The sequence below is a fragment of the Vigna angularis genome, chromosome 9 (genome assembly GCF_016808095.1).
Source record: "Vigna angularis cultivar LongXiaoDou No.4 chromosome 9, ASM1680809v1, whole genome shotgun sequence".
Taxonomy (NCBI): Eukaryota; Viridiplantae; Streptophyta; class Magnoliopsida; order Fabales; family Fabaceae; genus Vigna; species Vigna angularis.
In genome coordinates this window covers 7,472,955-7,488,323 of record NC_068978.1, presented here as the reverse complement: position 1 = coordinate 7,488,323, position 15,369 = coordinate 7,472,955, and the positions used below count along the sequence as shown (strand labels likewise).

Below are 15,369 nucleotides of genomic sequence, written 5' to 3'. Positions count from 1 at the left end.
ATAAATTACACGTGGAGTTCTAATAATTTCATAAGTCAAATTATAAAAATTTAAATTAATCAAAGAAAGTCAAGTATGTGACATCCTCAAATATATAACAACTTATATAATAAAGACGTCATCATTTCAATAAAGAAAACAGGGTAGAATAGTAGTTCCATTGATACTACACTCATCCACATAAAGGATAGAACTTAAAACTTAGAGAGTTTAGATTATTTCAAAATAACACCAACTTAAATTTAGAAATCCTAAAAAGACTATACTCCAACATCAGCATCCTCCAACTCTTGCTCCAAGGAAACATCCTCAATAACATCTGCTCCCATCCAAGTGGATGATCATCGCAAAGGAAAACATACACAAGCAACACACAACATAGAAGCAAGGATGAGCTAGATAGACAAGCAATAAACATATAGTATAATCAATCGCTGTCATCATGCTTAGTTACATATAAAAGAACAATTAAAGCATACCCTTTAAACCATGACTCAAACACTCAACACAACTCATCCAGATTGGTATAACTGTCGAACTATTGGTCGTCTTTGCACTTGCATAGTTCAGCTGGCCCTCCCCAACACTATGTAAGGTAAATCCCCCAATCTGTCTATGTCTAAACTCTAAGACTATAGACGATGACCTCCCTCTACTCTCACCACTCACACTGTTCTTCTCTATTTGAGCATGAACAGTGCTTTGAGTGTAGGGATATACATACCAGTTCAAAGCTTCATACAGTTATACAGAACAACAACAAACCCCCACAACCACTTCCAATCATCTCACCCTGAGATGTCCAATTCGTACTCAAATACATAACCGTACATGACAATCTGTTAAGCAAACAACATTAATCAATCCAATACACATTACCAGAGAATAACAGTCTCAAGAAAACCACTAAACAACACAAACCCCGTAACTCATACTTAGATAAAGAAAATGGCTTTGAAACCATCACCAACAGTTCCAGACAGGTCCAAAACCCCCAAAACGACCTAAGGAAAGTCTAAAACGGACATCCAGAACCCCAAAAACTATCAAAAATAAAGACAACAACATGCTGGTACGCCCAGGGGCGCTCGGGGGGCGTTGGGGGCGAACCAAAGGGCGCCCAGCCCATACCAGTTGACAGCAACCATGAAATTTGACATTTGATGCACTTGGAACCTGTTTTAATGACTAAAGGGGTTCTTTACACATTTGTATTGATGAAAAAACACGTTTATAAGTTAAAACAAACATCCATTTGATCACTAGATCCAAGACTATGTGTATCAAACCACTTTTGACACTTTAAAAATCCAAATTCACTTCTACAAGTTGCCCAATTTCATTTCTATCCTTTAAAACCCTCAAACCAGTTTGCAACCTACATCAACAAGCGTAATTCCTGCAAAACATCATACATAGCATACAACAAATTTTAACCAAACTCTAGCTCCCCTTACCTTGAAACTTCTTTGCTCAGCTCAAAGACCCGCAGCTATAGTACCCAACTATAGAACGCAAAACCGATCGGTTCAAGTCGAAGCTGTCGACTCCGGGAACGCAAAATCACCACCTAAATGACAATACACTGGTTCAATTTCAAGATTTGGTAGAGAGAAGACACAGAAAGTTAGGGTTGAAGTTTTAGAGAGAGGATATGGCTTTTTAGAGAGGGAAAGTGGTTTTAGAAAAAAATGAGATTCTCTCTCTAAGTCCTTACGTTCTCCCCAACACAAATTTCTTCCTCAAAAATTGCGCTTACCAGAGAACAAGTGGGGGCAAGTTTCTCTCATCTCGTCCTTTAACTCCCAGGTAGAGTCGCCCGTTCTACTGTCCCAGATAACTTTGACTAGTCTAACAGTCTTTCCTCTAGGTTGTTTGGTCTGGCTCTCCTCAATCCTTACTGGTTGCACTTCAACTGACAACATCGTCAACTTCAAGCACATGAGAAGGATCAGACACGTATTTTCTCAACTGAGATACATGGAACACCGGATGCAAGTTTGTTAACTGGGTGGCATGGCTATCTCATAAGCTACCGGCCCTATACGTCGTAGGATCTGATAGGGGCCAAGATACCTAAGGGACAGCTTCCTAGCCCGAATGAATCTTCCTACGCCAGTAGTAGGAGTCACTCGGAGGAAAACGTGATCCCCAACTGCAAATTCTAACAGTCGGCGCCTCTGGTCTGCATAAGATTTCTGCCTGCTCTAAGAGGCTTTCAATCTCTCCTGGACGAGCTTCACTTTGTCAGTAGTCTGTTGAATCAACTCTGGCCCAGTAAACACTCTTTCTCCCTCTTGAAACCAACATAGAGGCGTCCTACAACGTCTCCCATACAATGCCTCAAATGGTGCCATACCGGTGCTAGCCTGATAATTGTTGTTATAGGTGAACTCTACTAGTGCTAACACTTCATCCCAGGCTCCCAAGTGATCCAAGACACACGTTCTAAGTAAGTCTTCCAATGTCTGGATCGTCCTCTCAGATTGTCCATCCGTTTGGGGATGATAAGCCGAGCTCATCTATAGTCTGCTTCCCATCTCACTCTGAAGGGTTTGCCAAAACCTGGAAGCGGCTGACAGGATAGTTGAAGAGTTAATTGTTTCAGCCTTTTAAACATCCGTTGTGGAGGGGCCCTGACGTCTATAATATTATACACGTCTATAACCTAACCTACTCTGATCAAAACAAATACCTAGCAACAACTACCTAACAGTTTAAACAAAATTACATGCTAGAAACATGAAAATATCTATAACATGAAAATATCTATTACACTAAAACTGGATTCAACAACTCAATTCAAGAATGTAAAATTAAATGCTAAAACAAAAGAAACATATACGAATGGAAATTAGAATTAAAAATTGGAATCTAAACCCTAACACATAGTAATAGCAAACTAGAAATTGAAAAATGCATCAAACCTAAGGTAAAACAGCAAAATGATAACATCTGAATTGAAAACACAATTGTAATTAAAATGTAAAATCCATAACTTGGAGAGAAAGTAATTTAGCACCAAAAATTAAATCTAACATAGTCCAACTATCATCAGAAAGCAAATGAGAACAAAATTTAAAATTGAAACAAAGCAATATCAGTACCTAAATTCTAACTAATCAAAAGCAAGATAACAATCTCAAAAGAAAAATTGTTGTCATAGGCAAATGCACGATTTCACAAGAAACGAAAATACAAGACTGAAATTTGAATTAGTCTAACAATTATGAAGCTTAACATATCTCAAGAAGACCTCTTAAAATTCTAGGCCCACTTCGGGGTCATATTACATCCAAAACATATGTAGAAATTTGTATGTTTTCCTTCACAATTCTAAAACAGAGTCCATTTACAAAATTGAAATCACACATAGTAGAAATAATAAAAAGAAAAGAATAGAAACACAAATCTGAATGAAATTTTAGGTAGACTCATCTCTAACTTGAGAAGACATCTCGATAATGCATGCTCACTATGGAGTCATTTAATTCCTCTACGCTCTATGCATGCTTTGTTTAACTAATTTAATTGCATGATCATTGATATTATCGATATGGACACATATAGGTAAATCTAGAACTGGGAAAATTCTCCTAAAAGCAATATTACCTAGACATAAGGATAGAAGGGTTGGTTGCCTTTAAGCTTCTATGCGATTGTAATGCATGATTAATTGCTAAGGAGACAAGACATTGTGAAGTAGTAATTAGGATTAGGCTTTCTTCACTGAGACATCGGGTTTAAGGTAAATTAGAAAGTGACATTCACAGTAATGAAGAAGACGAATTCATATATTCATCAAAGTAAACTAGGTACAATCTAAAACCCAACAACAATATCATCAACTTCATTCATTCATTATTGTGTTTAGCCTCAATTGATCAAATTGCATTCATGTTTATTTTATTGCATTTGCATTAAAAAACCCCAAAATATGTTCTTTAGAGTCTTAATTAGTTGAGTAATCACATAACTGTTTAGTGTCGTGAGTCTCTTGGAAAACGATACTTGGTCTTACCATTTATTATTATTTGATACGATTCGATATATTGTCGAAGTCTTAACAAAGAGGTAGTGGAAGACATATGGGAGGTTAGTTCAGTTTAGCAGATACAAATTGGTTGGTTAAGCATAAAGGGATCATTAAAGCTTAGGTTTGGAGGTTGAGAAGTTGCTTTGAGAGTAGTGGCTAAACAAATATACACTATTTAACACTAGATCAGTTAGCACAAAGACAAGGTTTTCAATCAATTAAAGTGTTGGAGGTGGTATCTCGATCAAGTTTAAGTGTTTGTGATAAGAGAAAAAGGAGGAAAGCATACTTTTTTTTCTACCTAATGAGTGCATTTCGTGGACAAAAATTTTCTTGTTTGGGAGAATGTAAAGACCTAGAAAATGAAATTTTATAAGTGGTAGTGGTTTACAATTAGTGAGACTCGACTATTTTAATATTTAAATATTTTTAATATAAATAGTTTCGTTATGAACATGTTTCATTATTTTAAAACACATAATCTCTTTGGAAACCACTTCTAGAGTTCTCTAACTTTTCTCTAGGAGTTCTTATCCTTTATTCGTGTGATTGAAGAACTGGGATCATAGGATTTATCCTTGTGATGAGATCTTCAATTTGGACCAATAAGTTTCTTTGTTTGAGTAAGTTGATTTTTAATCCTTTTTCTTTGGTTGTTTCTTATATTTGTTGCATGTGGGTCCCACTTAGCTTACATGTGTCTTTTGAGTCATCAGTTTTGTTAGCAAAATGATGAAGATGAAGTTTTGATGATGTCCAAATCAAGTCAAGAGAAATCAAGATTCAAGATATTATGAAGACTTGTATTGCTATGGAAAGCTTTTGTAATAATTATAGTTTAGCATCTAGGACTTAGATTATGAGTGGTTTTATGTTTGCATTCAAAAGAGATGTAAAAATAAGCCAAACAGCAAAAACTGTGCAGTGCTAATCGATTAACAGAGGGTGTTAATCGATTGTTCCAGTGCGCCATGAAGAAGCCCTGCATTGAGCTGTTAATCGATTAACAAGGGGTGTTAATCGATTAACGTTAATCGATTAACAAGGGCTGTTAATCGATTAACACAGGAGCCGTTTGAAAAACTAGCCGTTTTAAGAGCCGTTGGACTATCCGTTGGGGTGCTAATCGATTAACCACTGTAGCTAATCGATTAACACAGTGTGAAAGGCTGAAAACGAAAAATGGAAGAGTCTTTGGATGAGTCTATAAATAGACTCTCATTTCCTCTCAAGAAAAAGATCCAGAGACACAGAAACTCTTCCCTTGTGCTCAAATACTTAGAAATTCTTGAGACTTGTGTGTTCTTGTTCGGCTTGTGAAACTCTTGTCTGTGGAGCTGGTGAAGTGTTGCTACGGTGACAGAGGAAATAGCCGGTTCATCCTTGGTGTGTCTAAGGAGGTGTTCGGAAGAGAATCATCCTTCGTGAAGTATTCGGAGGAGGTGTTCATCCTTTGTGAAGACTCAAAGGAGGTGTAGTTTCATCTCTTGTGGTATCAAGAGAGGTGTTTTCTAAACTCTTACAAATTGTTTCTTTGTGATTGTAATTTGTAATTGTTTTGTGTTAGTGAAAAGGTTTATCTTGTTTGAGATAAACGACTGGACGTAGGATTGGTAAGATCCGAACCAGGATAAAATCATCTGTGCAAATTTCTCTCAACCTTACTCTTGCTTTATTTGTCTTTATTAATTGCTAAGTAAGTTTATTTGAGTAGAAATTAAAAGGCACAAGTTAGTATTAAAAACCCTCTTGGTTTGTTATTCCACGCTAACCATTCCGCTGCAGCCGCCTCTGACAATTGGTATCAGAGCTTGCTTTGATAGTCATTCAAATGGCGGGATCACATCAAACCTTTGCAGAGGGTGCTTCTATCAATAGACCACCACTATTCACAGGTGAAAATTACGCATTCTGGAAGGTTAGAATGCAAATTTTTATGGAATCTATTGATATAGATATTTGGGATGCTGTTGTATCTGGTTCTTTTGTTCCAATTAACAATATGCAGGAACCAAAGCCCCGTGACCAATGGACTGCTGAAGATAAGAGAAAATTTGGTAATGATGTAAAAGCTCGTAATATTATTTCATCTGCTTTAACTGTTGATGAGTTTTACAGGATTTCTATTTGTAAAACTGCACAAGAAATGTGGGAAGTACTTAGAGTAACCCACGAAGGTACAGATGATGTTAAGAGAGCAAGAAAGAATACATTAATCCAGGAATACGAAATGTTCAGGATGAAGCAAGGGGAAACAATAGTAGATGTTCAGAAACGCTTCACCAACACTGTAAACCATCTTATTGGACTAGGTAAGTCTTTCGATACTGATGAGCTTAATATAAAAATCTTGAAGTCTTTAGACAGATCGTGGCAACCAAAGGTGACTGCAATCTCGGAGTCACAAAATCTCAACACAATGACTATGGCGGCATTATTTGGAAAGTTGAGAGAGCATGAACTTGACCTCGGAAGACTAGATAAAGAAGAAGCAAAAGCAAAAACTAAGAAAAAGAGTCTAGCCTTGAAATCTGAGGTAGAAAAGAGCAAGAGCAAAATGGAAGATGAAGATTTAGAAGATGAAGAAAATTTGAGACTCATGATAAAAAGGCTCAACAGGTTCATGAAATCAAAAGACAAAGGAAGATTAAAATTCGAAAAGAAAGAAAATCAAGGATCTTCCTCACACTATAAATGTTATGGTTGTGGAGAAAGGGGGCACTTAAAAGCAGACTGCCCAAATCAAAAGAAAAAGAAAGTCTACATCGCATGGGACGATGACAACGAAACAATTTCCGATTTGAGCGAATCTAATGAAGAAGCAAACATATGTTTAGTGGTGAACGACGACGCTGGAAGCCAAGTAAGTACATCTAGCGATTCTGATAATTATAGTCAAATTAGTGAAGATGAATTGCATGAAACTTATGCTGCTTTAATAGTAGAATCTGAAAAATTAGATAAAGCTCATAAGAAATTGAAAAAGGATTTCAAAAATTTAAAATTAAATTTTGAAAATATTTCTGAAGAAAATAAAAATTTGAAATCAGACTTTGAAAATATTCTTGAAGAAAATAAAAATTTAAAATTAAATTTTGAAAATATTTTTGAAGAAAATAAAGATTTGAAAAATAAAGTTTTATTTCTTGAAAAGGGTAAATTTACTAGTAGTGATGAATGTGCTTCTTGTGAAAATTTTAAGAAACTACTAGAACATACAACCTTAGGAGAATGTAGTAAAAATAATGAAAATAAGGTTGTTAACAATAAGTATGTTCCTAAAATTAAAAATAAACATAATAATAGAACCCGTAGAACATGGGTAGAAAAAGGAACAACTTATAGGAACACAAATGTTGTATCATGCTTTTATTGTATGAAAAAGGGTCATACATATAACAAATGTAAAATTAAGCATTATGGTGTTCCAAGTGGTAGATATATTTGGGTTGTAAAATGATTTCAAATTTTCAAACTAACCCAAAGGACCCATACAAAATTGTTGGGTACCTATTGTTTAAAATTTAGAATTTCTTTAAAACAATATTTGAGAAATTTTTGTTTTAAAAATTGTTTTTGTTCTAAATATTTAATTTTTATTCCAAGGAAGATGGAACAATTTTTTTTATACAAAGCATATATAGTTTTCAAACGGAAAACAATTGAAATAGAAAAATGTGTGCATGTTGTCTTTGATGAAATTGTAGACCTTGAGGCAAAACCTCTTGAGTCATTTAAATTATTTGCAGGCAATAATGAAGAAGACAACAAATGAAGTGAAGAATGATGTCAATCCTCAAGATGAAGATCTAAACAAAATGTGAAAACAACCTAGAGGATTCTCATTACAAAATTAGAGGGATATCTAAAGGGGTACTTTATATTTCTATGTTTTATTAGTGTATGCCCTTTATATTTCATTGCATGCTTACCTCTTTAAAAATTCAATAAAATATATATTGTTTTTCCTTAATATGCATACATGCTTTTATTAAGGGGGAGTATATTTTCTAATAAATTTAGGGGGAGCAATTATACATCTCTTTTTAATAATGATCAAAAAGGGGGAGAAATATTTAAAGTCTTAAACTTATTTCTAAGTTTACTAACAACTGTTTCTTCCTTTAGTTATATTTTAAATACAGATTATTACCAAAAGCTTTAAATCAAGAAGGTTTTGATCATCATCAAAAAGGGGGAGATTGTTAGCAAAATGATGAAGATGAAGTTTTGATGATGTCCAAATCAAGTCAAGAGAAATCAAGATTCAAGATATTATGAAGACTTGTATTGCTATGGAAAGCTTTTGTAATAATTATAGTTTAGCATCTAGGACTTAGATTATGAGTGGTTTTATGTTTGCATTCAAAAGAGATGTAAAAATAAGCCAAACAGCAAAAACTGTGCAGTGCTAATCGATTAACAGAGGGTGTTAATCGATTGTTCCAGTGCGCCATGAAGAAGCCCTGCATTGAGCTGTTAATCGATTAACAAGGGGTGTTAATCGATTAACGTTAATCGATTAACAAGGGCTGTTAATCGATTAACACAGGAGCCGTTTGAAAAACTAGCCGTTTTAAGAGCCGTTGGACTATCCGTTGGGGTGCTAATCGATTAACCACTGTAGCTAATCGATTAACACAGTGTGAAAGGCTGAAAACGAAAAATGGAAGAGTCTTTGGATGAGTCTATAAATAGACTCTCATTTCCTCTCAAGAAAAAGATCCAGAGACACAGAAACTCTTCCCTTGTGCTCAAATACTTAGAAATTCTTGAGACTTGTGTGTTCTTGTTCGGCTTGTGAAACTCTTGTCTGTGGAGCTGGTGAAGTGCTGCTACGGTGACAGAGGAAATAGCCGGTTCATCCTTGGTGTGTCTAAGGAGGTGTTCGGAAGAGAATCATCCTTCGTGAAGTATTCGGAGGAGGTGTTCATCCTTTGTGAAGACTCAAAGGAGGTGTAGTTTCATCTCTTGTGGTATCAAGAGAGGTGTTTTCTAAACTCTTACAAATTGTTTCTTTGTGATTGTAATTTGTAATTGTTTTGTGTTAGTGAAAAGGTTTATCTTGTTTGAGATAAACGACTGGACGTAGGATTGGTAAGATCCGAACCAGGATAAAATCATCTGTGCAAATTTCTCTCAACCTTACTCTTGCTTTATTTGTCTTTATTAATTGCTAAGTAAGTTTATTTGAGTAGAAATTAAAAGGCACAAGTTAGTATTAAAAACCCTCTTGGTTTGTTATTCCACGCTAACCATTCCGCTGCAGCCGCTTCTGACAAGTTTGAGTCTTTGTTGATCAGTGGTTCTAATGGTCTATCCTAATCGTATTTTTGTTGTTTGTAGGAGTAGATAAAACTTCTTGTGTGTTTTAGAGCTGTTTTAAGGTTTCTATAACATTTTTGTCATCTGTCAGGTAAAGGAAGCTAATTATCTTCTTTTAAGTTCTGATGCTTTGATAATTTGAACTGCATATTTAGTTTGTCTAACATTTATTGAAATTATGATATTGATGGTTACACCTATTAACTTTGTGTTGATTTAATTGGTTGCATGTGGATTGTAATTGTTTGAATCGATATTGAATTCAAGGAATGAGATTTGATTTTGAGCATTGGTATCCAAATTTGACATTGAATTTTTTTTAAACTAAACCTCAATTCAGGCATATCAATTTGGTCATCCGGAGAAGTCATTATTTCTTCAAAATCATTGAATGAAGTGTATTTGTTTTTTATGTGTCGTTGAGCAATGTTGGTGTCGTGCAAAGTGGTCATTTCGCAAAAGCTTTGGCATTGAACGGTAGCAAGGTACCACTGATCATTAGTTTTCACTACAAGTCTAGAACCATTTTAATTCTAATTCGCTATGCACCACCCTTGGCGTTGAGTGCTTCCTAGAATGAAGCCAATGTAAGTGTTTTTGTGATTTTCTGATTCTTACTGTTTAAAGTGATTCATGTAAATTAATTTCATGTGTTAACTATGAATTGTTGGTGTTTATGGGATGTAAATATGATTGTAATAATGAATGATGTGTATTATGAGATAAAATCCCAAATAGAGATTTTATGTCTTGGTGAAGTATTCATTTATGTTTGACAGACAGAAATTCAGAAAAGAAGTATCCCTATATACTACCAACCATTCAACTCATATATAGATGAATGAGGTGGGGGGAGAGAATGATAGGAGGTATTCACCCTGAACTTTTGGTCTCAAGTTTGAAAGATTAATCTCATGAGTAGTAGGTGATAATCTTGTGTTTATAGCTCTACAAAGCATAAATACTACTATGGGTCCACACCTTCGCTGAAGATCTATGTCAAAGCATGTGTCCGGATAAATTGAGTCTATATATTGTATGTTTATGAGAAGTGAAATTTGATATTTGACGCTTGATTATATTATTTGTTTGAATTGTTGAAATAAGATTTCTTTTTGAAATACTAGCTTACTTTTTCTTCTTTTCTTCTGTGTTGTTTCTATCCTTGCAATGATCATTTATTTTATGTAAACAGAGAATGAGTCAGGTGTAGATATGTCAGTAATAGAAGTAGATGATTGTTGGTTGCAAAACCAATGACAAGTGCACTAGTCGCAGCGTAACAAGTGATAAATATCGTTCTCTCCTAAGGGACTTGTGCAACACATGAAAACTCTTCCTTTCATATCTCAGTTAGACATCAAAGTGCATAAAAATACAAGAAACTCTTTTTGGTATTTTTATCAAACATTTAGTGTGCTAGGAATTTAACATAGAATATTTACAATTTGTTAAGACTAGAATTGATCCACTTCATCCTCATGCATTCACAAACATTTTAATTTCATCCATTAGGTGTTGAATTTTAGTTCTAGGTTCAAATCTTATTTCCCAATACATCAAGAACCACAAATCATGTATGGTTGGTCAAACCAAAACAAACATTGAGCATAGAAATTGAATACTAACATGAATTGAAAAAGCATATATCATTAACATCACAAAATACATAACAATTTCATGTTTTACAACTAATCTCAACAAATAGGAAAAGTCTTCCAAGGTGGAGAACTTAGGGTTCCAAAAAATTGAAGAGATAAGGAAAAAATTGAAACCATAAAGAGATGCACAACCTTTTCCAAGGTTCTTGGCAGTTGCTCCATGCTCCAAGTGTACTTCCCCTTCACATTTCCATCTTTAATTCGTGATCCATCTTGTTCCTCAACCCCAAAGGAGCAAAATCATCATTGATGAAGCTTGAAGCTGAAAGAGGAGAAGGGAGAGCTTTCCAGCACCCCAAACAACCTCCATGGGTCTCTCCTAGTCGCTCTAGGTGAAGAATAAAGTGTAGGAGAGAAATGTTCAAGACCTTCGTGAAAACATGACTAAGTACCCATTTTACGTGTTTCTAGTTCGACAAATTCGTCCAGCGAGCTTCAGTTCTCGCTTAGTGAGCTTATCAACTCGCCTAGCAAAAAACTCAACTCTCCCAACAAGAGTGAACAATGTTGTTAATGTTGTTAGTATAATTATATATTATGTTAGTATAATTATTATTTGGGATAAATATATTAATGTACTATATATTTTTCTAAAAGTTATTGTGTATTATCAACCTATTTAATATTTTGTTTATTTGATATTATTAAATAAAAATATAGTGTTACAATAATTATTAAACAAAAAATATTAAAAGATTATATATATATATATATATATATATATATATATATATATATATATATATATATATATATAATTTATGATTTTTTACTGGCTTATATTTATGCTTAAGCTACCAAATTAAAAAAAATGTTATTAAATACGAATTTAATTTTTATTAATGTTTTTATTATTTACAAATTTTTAAGTATGAAATCACTTTCTAAATTTTTGTTAATTAAAGCTATATACCAAGTGTTAAATTTTTTTCATTTTATCTTCTATAAAATTTTATAATTTTATTTTCATTTTTGATTTGTGTATTATAAATATTTAATTTTTTTAATTCATCACATGCATACAAATTATTTTTCTCAAAACAGTTGTTTTTAAAAATAATAATGAATTTTTTTCATATTTTAATTGTTATATATATATATATATATATATATATATATATTAGATTTAAATAAACATATATTTCAAAATTTTTAAACTTACGTTTATTTTAATTGCAATGTTTCTTATATTCAAATAAATACACTTGAGGTATTATTTATTTGAAAAGAAAGTAAATATTGAAAATGGATGAATTGGGCGTAGAGTAAATAATGGAAGAGAGAAAAATGGTATCTCTGTAACTAAAAGGAAGAGTGTCCAATGCTTCAGAAAATTCAATTGCATTCAGTGAGAATTTAATGCCAAAGCCATAGACAACGTGCTCAGCATGCTTGGCAGAAGCGATTCCTAGAAATATGACCTAAGTGCAACAATGGACCAACAATTGATTTGAATCAGAAACTCCACTAAAACTGTACATTTGTTTTTTTTTTTAATTGGTTAATATTATTTAGTTTTATGTTTCAGTTATGGCTTCAAACGAAGAAGTAGGAAACGGTTTGAGTTTGAAATATTGGATGAACCATGAGAAGACTAGTGTGATTGTAGCAGAAGCAGACGGGGACTTGGTAGATGTTCTCTTCAGTTTCCTTACCCTTCCATTGGGAACTATCATCCGTCTTTTGAACACCCCTCAACAACAAGAAGAACGTGAGAACACCTCTGAACAACGAGAAGGGCATGACAACGGCTATGAACAACAGGAAGGGCGTAATAACACCTCCTTACAACAAGAAGGACGTGAGAACACCTCTGAACAACGAGAAGGGCATGACAACGGCTATGAACAACAAGAAGGGCGTGACAACACCTCCTTACAACAAGAAGAACGTGATAACAGCTCTGAACAACAACAAACGCAAGACAACACCTCTGAACAACATGAAGGGCGCGAGAACGGCTCTGGACAACAAGTAAGGCTTTCGAACTACTCTGAACAACAAGCACGAACTGGTTGCATCGACAAGTTGTGCCAGTGTTTTAAGGATATGTTTGGGCTTCGCAACAGCCCTGAACAACTAGTAGAGCTTGGTTGCATCAACGAGCTGTTCAAGAGTGTTAATGATTTGAAGCCTGATGATTTCAGGAACAATATCTGCCAGAAAATGTTACATTCTCCTCGCAACCCCTTAGAGAGCTCTTGCCAGAGACTAAAAGTGAAAGTGGATGATTCAGAACCCACAAAGTATTTCATGTGCCATAACTGTTCAAAAAAAGGAAGTAATTTGTTGGTGAGTTCCTTTTATGATGTAAAGTGCGACTGCGGGTCATTGATGAGGAAAGAAATAGAACTGCTGGAAGAGGCTGCTGCTGACGATGGCGTTTTTGTTAAAGAAAAGGCCAAGTTCTTCATCTATGATAACTTGACAGTGCGTCGAAGCTGTCCCAGTGAATTCATTAAACCAACGCTCAAACTTCGACACAAAAAACTCGCAAAGCCTGAGGAAATACTTCTTGACAGGAATAAGGTAATATTTATGAGGAAGCGATTGCACGAATTCTTTTATGTTTCAAGAATGATAGTCCAATATAGGATAGTAGGAGTTTATAGTGTTTACTGTTATGAATTTGGTATGTTCTTTTACTTATCTTCTTTCAGATACTTAACATACTGAAGCAAGCATTAACCTCCGAAACCCCTCTTAGCGATGTCTTATTGGGAAACACAACATCCAAGCGATCGGTCTCTTTCTCACGAGTTATTGGTCCAAGTGATTGCAAAGATTATTTAGAAATCAAGGTAATGGTGAGTAAATCAGACAACAAGATTCAATTCGTTGAAGCAGATGGAGATTTTGTCGATTTTGTGGCCAGTTTCCTCACAACACCTCTTGGATCTATTCTGAACCTTAAGAATAAGAAACTGTCCTGCTACCCCATACCACTTCTTGCATCTATTCTGAAGTTTAGGAATGGCAGATTGTCCTTAGGAAGCATTCGTAACTTGTATAAAAGTGTGAAGAATCTGGATCCATCGTGGTTCATAGAGTCATCGAACAAATCCTTGCTGAATCCCAAGGTGGCTCTTCATTTTGGTTGTGAGGGAAATCCACTATTAAATCCAAAGCAAGATGACACTACCAAATATTGGTATGGCCTTGGAGAAATGAAAAATAAAAACGGTCGTGTCATCTGTGAAAAGAGCATGATTTCAAAGAAACATGATATGCTACAACAGCCCAAAGATATCGAAATGTTGGACCCAAGATCTTCCGATAGAAAAAAAAAAGATGGTGTGGGATTTATGAAGAGGCCTTGTCTATTTCTTGTGTCGGATAATCTGAAATTGTCACCGTTGACAACCACCAGTCTTCCAGATTCACTTCATAATCTTTCAGATCCACTTCATGATTCGAATAATCTCCTGTCTACTGGTTTGGAGGAACATCTGCTGAAAATCACGAAGTCAAAGGTAACCTGCACAATCCACTCTTGACGACTTGTTCTTTCGCTATTTGTTTAAGAAAATCTGATCGATACCAATTGTTTTATTTAATATTTGTCTAATTATATATATATGTGTCGATTTTGGTCAGGCGACAAACCTGTTCAGGGCTTCTTTGACCTCCGACAAAGGTGCTTTTACTCGGAGCCTATCCTGCTTATTGTTGAAGTGGAGACTCCAAAGACGCATTCCATTTTGGGGTTGGTGGAGAAACAAGAGAAACAAAAAGCGAGAGAAAAGAAACAGACGAAAAAGTGAGAAAAATATCAAGTTAAATGACAAGAAAGAGAAAAAGATAGAGAAAAAGAAACAAAAAAAGATTGCAGTAGAAACTAAAAATGCAGTAGAATCTAAAAGGAAAAAGGAGGAGATTAACAATAATTCAGTGGAGAAGACAAAGGAAGAAATCAAAACCTAAATTGATAAAGGTGGCGTAGAACAATCCTTCATATTTTGATGTTTGAAATAGTTGTGTTTTAGTGGATTTAATGATCATTTAACATTTAATATTTCTTTATTTTATAAAAATCCTCAGAATGCTCTTCAATAATTGTACGAGTATATAATATTTGGTTCTGATATTAGTACAACTGATAGTGTTAATAACTTTTCTTTTCAAACTATTTTTAGTAAAACAAGGTTAAATTTGAGTTAGATTAGAATTTTATTTAATTTTCGTAACATTAAAAATTGTTTTGAGTGTTAGTTTTTATTAAAAAAAATATTTTTCTTATGAAATTTAATTATAGCGGATAATTATAAAAAGGTCGCTAAATATTTTTGTGAATAAATATTTTATTATGGGATTTTTTTATTTGATTCTAAACTTTTTAAAACTATC

General features: G+C 34.3%; 1 protein-coding gene across 1 annotated transcript; it reads left to right on the top strand.

Annotated features, from left to right (window-relative positions):
* The first annotated feature begins 12,328 nt into the window (after positions 1–12,328).
* Positions 12,329–15,093, top strand: LOC128193858 (uncharacterized). Its single transcript, XM_052868034.1, has 3 exons — positions 12,329–13,551; positions 13,683–14,495; positions 14,620–15,093. The coding sequence occupies exons 1-3, from the start codon at positions 12,553–12,555 to the stop codon at positions 14,944–14,946; spliced, it is 2,139 nt and encodes a 712-aa protein (XP_052723994.1). The 5' UTR covers positions 12,329–12,552; the 3' UTR covers positions 14,947–15,093.
* The last annotated feature ends 276 nt before the right edge of the window (positions 15,094–15,369 follow it).